Genomic DNA, 12,997 nt, shown 5'->3' on the forward strand with positions numbered 1-12,997 from the left:
GAACTTCACTTGAATATGAAATTTCCCATGTGCTTGTCAGGTCAGTGATTGTCTGAAGTTTAATCTTTATGTTAGGTGACCTCTTATTTTTAGCAGTTGTAGTCGTTCATTCTTTGGTATTTTCTGAATAATTTATTAACAGTTTTGTAAAACTGTGCGTAATTAAGAGTTTAACAAACATTATAATCGGATACTGTCAATGGTAAAAGACTGAGAGCTTTCATCCTTTGAAGGATTGTTTGCCATCATATGTAGTTAACCAATTGTATCTTAATTTGATTACGGTCATTTTTTAACGGATTTGAAGGACTTTCACCCTTTTCTCTTTTTTTTGTACCACCATGATACCATATTTGGCATATTGAAATCCATAATAATGCATTTTCCTTAAATTGTAGGATAACCACATTTTATACCTTGAAACGACAACAATAATAGAAAAACAAAGACAAAAGCTAAAAAATACACTATGCTATATATACACACAGCGACGCGGGCCATCTTTCTACGGTGAGGACACCTTGTTGTTTGTATATACACTCGTCATTTTCCAAAATATTCCAGAGTTATCAGTTTTGATCTATCTTTAAGCAGGATTGATAACATGTCTACAAATATGTTATGTTAAGTTGCTCCAACCTTAAAAGTACACATACGAAGCTATGATGCAGTACCATAAAAGACACACTTCTTTTGAACTTAGGTTGGTAGTTGACATAAGCAATCATACCACATCTATGTATTTATTTGTCCATAAAGATTTTGTGTTATGTTCTCTATCACATGTATACTGAAAGCTATGTGGTCAATAAAAGCAAAAAATTTAACTTGTGGATATTGTTGTTTGTTAGTTAGATAACGATGAAAGTAAACAACGTTTACATAAATTGTTCATATTTTCTTAATACAATTTCACTACCAATGAAACGACAAACATTTTTTAGTTTCCTTTTGTAGCAATTTTTTTTTTATTTCTTCGAATCATTTTATCTATGCTTAATATAGTTTGTGAGTTTCCCTAAATCTTAGTCAGTGTTTTTCATGATATGAAAAAAAGATGTGGTATGATTTGCAATGAGACAAATCTTCACCAGAGACAAAATGACAAAGAAACTAAACAACTAGATATATATCACCGTACGACCTTCAACAATAAGCAATGCCCATACCGCATAGTCAGCTATAAAAGGCCACGAAATGACAAATGTAAAGCAATTCAAACGAGAAAACTAACGGCCTGATTAATAAACAAAAAATGAACGAAAAACGAATATGTAACACAGCAACAAACGACAACCTCTGAATTACAGACTCCTGACTCGGTGCAGGCACATATATAGAATTGTTGCGGGGTTAAATATGTTGGAGAGATCCAACCCTCCTCCTAACATGGCACAGTGGTGTAACAGTACAGCATAAGAACGAACTATAGAAATTAGTTAAAAAAAAAGATCCAACTCGTCAAATGGATACAAATAGAAATACATCTAACAAAAACACTAATGTGGCCGTTACCTAAAACAAAAAGACACCAGATCTGAGATTACTCGCAGTTACTGACAGTTAGTTCAAAGAAAATTACAACTAATAAAAGATAAACTGTTAACACAGAGATATGTCTCGCCATTTTGTAATTATGATAAATCAAAAGTTGACATTAAAAGAGCAATACTTAAACATTTAAGTGAAGCATATATTCAAAGTCAATAAACCCTGACTGACGGTACATGGCCAAACATGGAAATGAGATGTGCCAATGCTAGTACAACTGCATACCAAATACTATTGACTTATCATAAGTTGTTCCCTTTAAACAAGCCTTAACAAAAACATTAACTTGTAAAATATTAAAAAGCTTCAAAATCAATGAAACTTGATAAGAGGCTAGGGATAATTAATCTGAAAACAAGACTTGCAAATGCCAATAAATTTGCATTCCAAATATCATTGACTTAACATTAGAGGTTCATCTTTAACTGATCAAATCACAAACTAATACATGTACATGTAAGCTTTGCCAAAATATAGAGTCAACGTGTCTGATGTGGCAAGGCCAAATATTCTTCATGGAAACAAGATGTGGTAATCCTTATACAACTGTTTACCAATTAACATTGGCCTACCACTAAGGTTTCCTCTTGAACTGACCTATAACAAACTACTACATGTTAACTAAGCAAAAGTTTCAGTCAAAAGACCATGAGTGAGGGGGTGGAGCCAAATAATCTCCATGGAAATGAGATATGACGTTACGCACGGTATTGGTGCCACTTTGCGTTACACGACGTTCCTAATAAAACGACGATTTTGACGTTGTTCCACGGAAAGTTTCAAACGTTGACCTTATATTCTACTCATCATGTAAAATGCCGCTTTAAGTACAGATATTTTCGAAGTTGCTTCTTTATATGGTTTTATTTTTTTTAAGGCGGTGCAAATAGAAAATTCCATTGACTTTGAACAAAATCTTAAATACATGAACAATTTTTAATTTTTGCGAAGAATTATAGATGCAACAATAACACAAAATAACAATTTGATGTCTTGTTAAATGATTGAAATATATAAAAAGAAGATGTGGTATGATTACCAATGAGACAACTCTCTACAAGAGACCAAAATGACACAGAAATTATAGGTCACTGTACGGCCTTCAAATGCAAAGCCCATACCGCATAGTCTGCTATAAAAGAAATGTCGTTGCCAAATTTCAATGATTTAAAGATGGTCCGGGTCTAAACTATTTTTTTAAAAAGAAAGTATTTAATAAAATTGAGAATGGAAATAGGGAATGTGTCAAAGAGACAACAACCCGACCATAGAAAAAAGAACAGCAGAAGGTCACCAACAGGTCTTCAATGTAGCGAGAAATTCCCGCACCCGGAGGCGTTATGCATATCATTCGAAAGGAAATAAACCATAGAAATCAATAACATAGATGAATTTGTGCTGGCCCCTAAACAAATATATATTTTGTACTAGTTCAGTGATAATGAAAATTGTAATCAATGACATTTTTTCATTGATTACAATTTTTAAATCAGGATTGTTTCACCAAATAATTAAGAAAATTCTTGTTATGTAGGAATTTACACATTTTGTACATAAATCAGGCCGTTAGTTTTCTCGTTTGAATTGTTTTACATTTGTCATTTAAGGGTCTTTTATAGCTAACTATACGGTACGGCTTTTGCTCATTGTTGATTGCAATACAGTAACCTATAGAAATTATTAATTGGTCTTTAATGGAAGTTTGTCTCGTCATACGGCCGCATCTTCTTACTTTATTATGAGAACGGTGATTCTGTATTGTTGTGTTTTTGCTTTCGCAAACATATTTTACGAGCTATCCTTTCATCTGATATTTTTTCACAAATTCAAGCTTCAAAAAAAGGGTCGGCGATCAATTTTTTTTTTTATAATATTTGAAATTATAGAATTTGGCAAAGTATAGAAAATTCTTACACAGACCAATACCTGCCTCACAAATTACCAGCAGGTCGAAATCCGATTTTGAATGATACAGTTATTTTCATTTTACTAGATGTGTATTTTTGTAGTAATTGCTATATGTGCATGTTCACATGGATATTTTTTTTCTCAAGCGAACAACTATTGACCAGGAATGCATTCCATGCACTTTTTATATACTATTGGTTATATTTGGTTCAGCGCTTCCTTTTTCAACATATAACAGAGTATATCGGTTTACACTAAATCTTCTTAGACTTTAAACAAAAAAAAAGTTTCCAAACTGATTATTTTTATGTTTTCGGTTTCAATCTTTTTGTTTCGAGTTTGCATTGTTTTACAAGTATAATCAAAGTACTGAAGTACTGAACATCAGATGACCGCAAGTTCTTGTGGATGGTCACAAGCACTTTTCTCAGAAATAAATCACATTTCTATACCTGAAACCGAGATTTATGATTTTTTTTTCTGAGAAAAGTTCGTGCGTGGATGATGACTAAATGACAGGGAATTCAACCTCACTGCTTTAATATCTATTATAGTGTGGTGATACAAATCAGTATACTCTGGTTTGTTGTTATATATTAAATTAATATTTGATATTTGTATATAGCAGTTACATGTATGTATAATTTTCATCCAATTGTTTATCATTCTATTCTACGATTCTAATGAAAGTGCAGTACACGTGCATGGTAGACACTCTTCAATAACAATTCATTTTTTTCCAATAGATTAGATTTGAGTAGACATTCATAATTTTCAACAGAACTTTCTTGTGATATTCCTCCGCATGCGTTAACACATTTCTTTTGTACGTGAGCATAGATTTTAATGCATATACATATTTCAAACGACACAATATGTTTGTATTATTAATTTCCGTTCTTATGAGTATTCATTGCAGAAATGAATTTATAACAAGCGATATATCGATGATATCCGCGTAAATATGCGATCAGTTTCCAGTTAAAAACGAAAGTCAAATCTTCATGGCAACAATACATCGGAATTAATCCCTTCTGGGTCATCGCGATGTAGGAATCAATATTCAAGCTATGTTTTGTGGCGTTTTGTGAAGATAAAAAAGATCTACTTTACACAACAACAAAAATATTTGCACATAAAAGATTGATTTGTTATATTTTCTTTCTCGAATGAGTTTGGAGTGTCTTTTAATTAATACCTTAGAGCTAGCTGCTACATGTTTGTGTGCCATCCATCATATATGTCGGACAACTACTAAACAAAAAAATAAATGATTGCACGTTAATTTTACTGAGGAGTACTTTTTCTCATGAGATTTATTGTGAGAATTTTAATTCATGTGTATAGCTTTGATTTTTTTAATAGCATTGCTAGGAATTACAGATACTGTCTGGCTGAGGAGAATAATTAAGAAGATCTCACTTTTGTTTGCATTTCCCTTTTCAATGTATCTTGCATGCTTTTATAAAGTGGGGGTGTGGTCATTAATTTAGTCAGATTTCTCTTTGTTATAGCTCCGGGGCCTTGTCTTTATGGCATATCCCAGTTAAATATTTCGACATCTTATATCCTTGAAACAATGCAGATTTCCATTTTAATGCATATTAAACAAGAACTTTATTTTATATAGATCAGACCATTTCATTTAAATATGTTATGCCAAATATGCAAGAAAAGTCGTATACCAGTTTAACGTTATTATAACGCGAACGTCAAATTACGGTTACGGGGACATTTCATTGGACATCTTAGATCGTTTCGGATTTTCTACCTGCAATTCAAACAAAAGTGCTTATCATATCATTTTAAAGGAAATAAAATGTATTTTCCATTCATATCAGTCAACAGGTGATAAAAATTAGAGATATAGAAGAATTTCGTTTGATAAAAAGCCTCTGAGTTATTCTTTGTGTTATTTTGTCCATTAGGACATTTTATTGGACACGGGGAAAATGACGATGTTTTTAAAATAAGACCGCAGTTACATAATGATGACATCAAATATCTTCTTCGGAACATGTATAATTTTTCTGATATTATTAAAATCCATTTTCGTATGTTATATATTATGAAATTGAAGACGGAAAGTTTTTTTACGGGTTGAGCAGCAAATTGGGACATTTTTTCTCTTTTTTGTTTAAACTTTTCTGACGATCTTCCTACTCTTATAGTTAAAAACGTCTATTACTTCATTTAACGTGAAATGTATACAATGTAGTTGTAAAATTTTAAACCATTCTACATACTAATGAATCCGTACTGGGCTTTCAAAGACGCACATAAAACAAAATTGTAACAGCGGGACACCCTTAAAATGACGTTATAGGCATCGAAATGAGCATTTTTTTACATTAAAAAATAGACAAAGCACAAATTCATCTATGTTATTGATTTCTATGGTTTATTTCCTTTCGAATGATATGCATAACATGGCTATTTATTGTAAAGGATAAGAGCTTGAATTTGAATAACCCGCCATCTAACCCATATTTCGAAAGTGACACCAATATCGTGCGCAACGTCATATGCCAATGCGTATACAACTGCGTACCAACAATCATTGACTTGTCACTAGAAGTTCCCCATAAACTGACATAAACACACACTAACACATGTAAACTAAGCAAAAGCTTCGAAGTCAATACACCACGACTCAGAGGCAGGACCGAATAATATCCGTGGAATTAAGATGTGCCAATGCTAATACAACTACTTACCAACTATCATTGACCTACCACAATTTGTTAACCATAAACTATACCTAGTAACAAACTAATACAATAGTCAACGCCGTGGCCGACACCGGGAATAGCATACATATGTCTCGCTTTTTTACTCCATCAATGCGTGACAAAAATCTTGCATGTAAGACTAACTTATCAATCATTAGTATTACACATCCAATATTCAAAAAATTAAGTTTAAAGACGTCATAATGTGATTTTGTAAAGGGGGTTATTGTCCTCTTATTATTTATTTCTATTTTTAATCAAGGTCAACCACAGTACATATTTCATATTCATTTTCATTGGTTTCGATGTAAAAATAAAAAATCTATGGCCACATGGAAGTCAATGTGTCAGCTGTATCATATCAAGGCTGATAAAAGATAAATGGAGAATGTGTCCATGAGACACAGCCAACGCCATTCAGATACTAACTTGATCTGTGCTTTGTGGTAATTAACATTGTGTATCAGTTTCGTGACATTTGGTTGAGGCCAACTTTTAAAGTTAGGAAACGGAAACGGGACTGACGTACGGACGGACAAAGGTAATACTTAATTTCAATACGGTGACGACTGGGAGCATACAAGTAATGCAACACAGATTATTTGAAAGACAAATTTTAATTCAATAGCCAAATGATTTCAAGTTAAAAGAAATTATAAAAATCGGTGGAGATCTTTTTGTGAATTTACAGTTTTGATTTATCCTTTAAATGGAGCTGGAGCGGTTTTATAAGAACCGACCACAGGTGCCTGATAATATGGAGCAGCATATGCAGCATATGCTACACTTGGTCCTCGTGGTCCTGGAGCACCGGTACCTCCGTTATCGCCTTTTGGTCCAGGGTAGCCAGCTGGTCCCATTGGCCCTGGAGCTCCAGTTGCACCTTGTGAACCTTGTGCTCCTTGTGCACCAGGTGCACCTCTTACACCAGGTGCACCAGTGTCTCCTTGAACTCCAGGATATCCAGTATAACCGGTGTGTCCTATAGGTCCTTGTGGCCCAGGTGCACCAGGTGCTCCAATACTTCCAACATCACCTTTGTCGCCTGTATTTCCTGTTGGACCCTGTGGTCCTGGATAGCCGGTATATCCCTGTCCACCTTGATCTCCTGTGACGCCCAGTGGTCCCATTGCTCCTGGAATACCAGGTGCCCCAGGCTGTCCAAGTTCACCAAGTGGCCCCTGTGGTCCCTGTTCTCCACCTGGTCCTCGTGGACCTTGCATACCTGGTTGTCCAGTCAGTCCCTTATGGCCTGTATATCCTTGTGGACCACGAGGTCCAGATACTCCTGGGGAACCAGCCCTTCCCTTGGCACCTGTAAAAAAAATCAGTGTCATTAATCTTTAATAATTAAACATCTTGTTGTTAACCATGATACAGTAAACGTGATTAAACTTTTTTTACTATTCTACATATCTTTTGTTGATAAAACAGTTAGTTCCCATAAATAGTAGGTTAGGAAATGCATATTCTTTTTATAAAGAAAAATGTATGTTACTAGTAATTCAATTCTGAAACCATTTTAACACGTTTAAAAAAAAGAATTCCCCCCCCCTTTTGACCATAAAAAAATGAGTGGTCGGTCCTTAACGTTAAGTATTCGCTCCTTTGTGTGTTTACTTATACCTGAACCCTGAACTAGATGATATTTAAATTTACCAATTATATTACTTTTACATTAACAATTTGTCTCAAATTAAGCAAATAAATTTAATAGAAATTAAAGAAAATTTTAATTTGTTGATTATTTCCCATGTAAAAGATGTGTTTAGGAACAGTCTATGAAAAAAAAATCTTTGGGGAAAAGCGAAAAGCAAAATCTGAATAAAATAATTAAATGATGAAATATAATTATCTACCTTGTCGTCCACTAGGTCCTGGTGCTCCTACAAGGTAGTTGTGTCTCTTCACACGCTTGTTTCCCTTGGCGTCAACTGAAAAAAAAGAACAGAATAATGTATTTCATTAGGAATATAAATGACATTCGTATCTCAAGTTCATTGCATACAATGAAAAACGGAATGGTTTATATTTTTACTATTAATACACAGCGTACATCAGTCTTTTTCAAGAGAAGTGTAATTTGAAATTTGTACACGGCTACAAAAGAACAATTATAATTAACACATTTTTTTTAAATAGGATATATATAAATGTATTTTAAAACATCTTTAAGTTTTATTAATCATAGAATGAAATTCAAAACAGTGTGGCTGTGGCCATTGATTGACACATTCAATTCATCCATTGACTGGGACAATTTACATGAACGTTTATCTGTAACGACCACTGTTCACGACGTTCCTACGATAGACATTTAAACTGTGGGGTCACCAAAGGTTTCTTAACGCCTTTAATTATAAAATAATTAAAAAAATTAATCAGGAATAACCTTTATGTTTTGATTTATATAATTGATATAAATCAAAACATCGTGTTATTTCCGATAAGTTTTTCGAATTACTTTATTAAGGTGTTGAGAACCTTTGGTGACCCCATAGTTTAAGTGTCTTTAAAAAGTACATAGTGAGCAGTGGTCGTTACATACAAACGTTCACCTAAATTGTCCCAGTCAATGGATGAATTTAATGTGTCAATCAATGGCCACAGCCACACTGTTTTGAATTTCATTCTATCATAGATGTATGATCATATCAATTGTTGGTAGAATCTATCTGATTGGAAAGAAACAACCTAATAAAATAAATACAAATGCCAAAATGTTATAAACTTTAATGTGTGTTTTCGGAACGCCCATGGTTTCATATTAAGTTGAATATTCCATAGATAATTTAGTTTTCCAATTTTATGTTAAAATAGGGTTGCCACTACTTCTATCGTGCTGAACATGCATGAAATATTAGCCACTGGTCGTTACGGTCAATCAATCATTGCCATTCCCTAATGGATAGCAATAATGAAACTGATTTTATTGTATAGCAATATGATATTTCCCACAGAAAGTAACCAAAAGTTAGCGTGCAATAAATTCTAATATTGCACTAGTGCAATAAATCTTCAAAATTCATGACGTCATCAACGACAAAATCTTAGTTTAAACCAATTTTTACTTTTAAATATTATATTGCTATACAATAAAAGGGTTATTGCATGAATATTGGGGAATATTGTCCCTCGTAGAACATATATTGCACTCGCAAGCTGGTGCAATATAAAATTCTACTCGGGACAATATTCCCCAATATTCATGCAATAACCCTATATTATCACATGACGATTAAGGCGCGAAAATTAAATAATAAAGTGCGCGCCAGTGTAATGATTTTAGGCACAAATGTAATGGTAATAAGCGCAGATGTAATGCACCGCAACGTCAATTATCAGAAATCTCAAAAATAATACAAATTACACACCGGATTTATTGAAAAGTTATATTTGAATTACTTCTACAAATTTAGCTTAAACAATAGACATAATGTTTATACATCCCCAGCAAAACAAATATATATGCAGTACAAATTGGAATTCAGTAGAATCGGCAGAATCATCCTAGTACATAGAGGAATTCTATTATCTACTAGTAGAAACGGGAATTCTGATTTATACTTTTAAAAATTAAGTACTAATCCGAATTCCAATATATATCTACAGGAAGAAATTGGGATGTTCTGATTTGTTCTAGGAGGACCCTCGTTTGTATAAATTTCTAACAGGATCAATGATATTACTAAAAAATGATAGAAAGTAGGATTTTGGGTTCTAATAGGTTTTTTTAACTTATTATTTATTATTTTTACTAATGTACTGAAGGCCGTACTTTAACCTATAATGGTTTACTTTTTAAATTGTTATGTGTATGGAGAGTTGTCTCATTGGCACTCACACCACATCTTCCTATATCTATTGTTAAGTAGAAAATTATAATAATTTATCGATAATATAATGCCAATTTCATATTTTTTTTACAAACAAAATATGCTTAAATATATAAACTTTCAGGAAATAATTTGTTTTTCATAATTATATTTTATAATATTTAAAATGCTTTTGTTTAATTTTGTATTTTGTAATCATTAACATAATTGAATTAATGTTTTTCTGATAAAAATATTTAAAATACTTCCTAAAAAATTTTGGTTTGGGTTCTGAAATACCTTATATGCACTTTTCAGTAAAGATTTAAGAGCTTTTAGAAAAAGTCTCTGCTGTATTGTAAATTCACGAAAAATAACCTTAGCTCTTTTCTTTTACATTTATACAAGTTTGATAATATAAGTTAATTTTATTAAAAAAAAAAAATCATTTTTGTATTGTGTCTTTTTATTTAATCATTTAGTATAATCCAGGATCTTGGTACGAATCTGGATAATCCAATTTCTACCAATAGACATTGTAATTCTGGTTGGTACTGAATTTTAACTAGTATAAATCAGAGTTCCAATTTCTACTATTGGAATTCAAATTCTGGATCTTACTGAATTCTAATTTGTACTGTAACATATTGTATACCGGTATACAAGTTGATCATCCTTTATATTATCAGTAATCTGGAGAATTTCATAAATTGTATAAATATATATAGATAAAATATATATTAAATATATAATCTTTTTAACAAGCAAATCATCAACTGAATGTAAAATGTTTGACATTTAGTGAGAAAGAAAAAAGGTTCTTAAAAATTTATTGAATAAAGTATTAGCCAAAAAAAATAATACTTATTTCTAAATGAATAAAACGTTTTTATAAATGAACAATCCTACCTTCTTCTTCATCCTCGGATACACTAATACTGTCGAACTCTCGTCTGAGCTCTCGTGTTTTAGTCTTTAAATCCTCAATTTGACTTTTTAGGTCCCTCAACTTTCTTTCGCATTCCTCGGGACATGCGCTAGCGTAGGACAGAGCCACAAACACAACTAAAAGGAGCAATTTCATCTTTGTGGAGCTTTGGGTCTTTGACTACCTTAAAATCCTGATCTAAGCTTTTATAATAGTAGACTGTTTTCCGTTCTTGTTAAATTAAAGGAAGGCGTTTAGAGGGGACTTCTCAAAGAGTATTTTCGCACACAATTCTTGCATTTCATTGGCTAGTGTTTTGTTGAGGATGATCTTTTAGTAAGACATTCTCTGAATTAAGAGTAATGATATAAAGTGATAAGAGTTCGAGCGTGACTTCAAGCTTCATTACGGGAAACAAAAGAGTTCACAGAGAAACACATGTTGCTTTATTTTAAACATTTGATTTTTAACATATGCTTCGTCATGTTCGTGTTCTCAGTGTTCTATCAAATTATCTATCTTACATTAAACAAAAACTGAAAATTGGTACTTTGACCTATAACGGTTTACTTATACAAATTATGACTTGGGTGGAGAGTTGTCTCATTGGCACTCTTGTCACATGTTCTTATATCTACTAACAATCACAATCGAATTTTTACTAAACATTAGTTAATTTATAAATACATTTGGTTTAATGATAGATTTATAGAAAAATCCTTAAATTATTAATAATAATTACGTACTCGTATCAAATTCGAAATAAAAAATCGTTGACGGATAGACAATCTGAAGACCAATAACAAAAAGTTGACAGATATTAAGAGTACAGAAAACATTTGATTGAGCGAAACCTCACACAAAGCAAAATTAAGAATTGTAGGATCTAAATTGAAAACACCTTTCAAACCTATGATTGCGTTGGATAAAAACCGCAATTTTTATACGTTTGTATGTAAAACCAATTTCGTTGTAAAAGGGTCTAAATACAGCATAAACAACATTTCCCAAAGGCCATAAAAGTGAAAAATTATATTTTAACAAAACGCATTTGACTAACAGGTCGAACAACTGATGTTCTTAAACCCTGTTGACTGCCATTAACGATTGCCAAATAAATTGATCACAAGATGTAACAAATGGATCTTAATATCAATTTGATACCAAACAGAAAACAATAAACTTGCGGTAAAGATGGTAAACCACAACATGAGGTGCTAAATTTTACACCATATCCGGATTTCAACAAATAATATCTTTCAGTGATTTTTATACATGTGCATGTAAAACAAATTTCGTTGTAGAAGGGTCTAAATACAGCACAAACAACATTTTCCAAAAGACCAAAAAAGTTTTTAAAAAAGTATATTTTAACAAGACGCATATAATTCGTCTAAATAACAGCCCAACAATGTTAGATCTGTAAATTTCCGCAATTTTTGTTCTTCTTTGTACAGGATTCGAACTCATGCTACTTAGATATCCAAATCGATATATATTATACATTTATAAAGGACTAAACAAATACAAGCGAAACTGGAAATATTATGAATCCTTTTATTCAAAACAGAACATCGGTCACCCTTTCTCCAACATACATATTGGGATAGTTAACAGCCAATGGACAATTCATACGTAAAAAAAACAAAAAACCTGACAATCAAAGGTGAATTCAGAAATCTTATGTCTCAACGTATGTTTCTTCAAACAACAATACAGACAAGAACTATATGGGAACACGAGGAAATCAGACATTAAGTAAACGAGACAGAATAATGGGCGATACGAATATGTTAAAATAAACACAGACATAAATGTGTTTTGGAACATTGGAAACCTTACTGGTACACCCAAAACATAAGACAGACACGATTACATACCGGAGAACATTGGATACCGTACATTCAAACATAAGACAGACACAGTAGTACAAAGAAACATTAGAAACCCTACATCCAATGCATAAGCCAGCCACAATAATAGTACTGAAGAACATTTGAACATAAGTTTATCAATAATATGAGACATTAGTGCCAAGAAAATTAACGACCAAAGACAAGTAA

The 12,997-nt window shown here is 32.4% G+C and overlaps 1 protein-coding gene across 1 annotated transcript; it reads right to left on the bottom strand.

Annotated features, from left to right (window-relative positions):
* Window positions 1-6,789: 6,789 nt before the first annotated feature.
* LOC139487672 (collagen alpha-1(I) chain-like) lies at window positions 6,790-11,148 on the bottom strand. Its single transcript, XM_071272631.1, has 3 exons — window positions 10,916-11,148; window positions 8,051-8,125; window positions 6,790-7,506 (listed from the first exon to the last, which is right to left on the bottom strand). The coding sequence occupies exons 1-3, from the start codon at window positions 11,088-11,090 to the stop codon at window positions 6,890-6,892; spliced, it is 867 nt and encodes a 288-aa protein (XP_071128732.1). The 5' UTR covers window positions 11,091-11,148; the 3' UTR covers window positions 6,790-6,889.
* Between the last annotated feature and the right edge of the window lie 1,849 nt (window positions 11,149-12,997).

This window comes from Mytilus edulis, chromosome 9, assembly GCF_963676685.1.
Source record: "Mytilus edulis chromosome 9, xbMytEdul2.2, whole genome shotgun sequence".
NCBI lineage: Eukaryota > Metazoa > Mollusca > Bivalvia > Mytilida > Mytilidae > Mytilus > Mytilus edulis.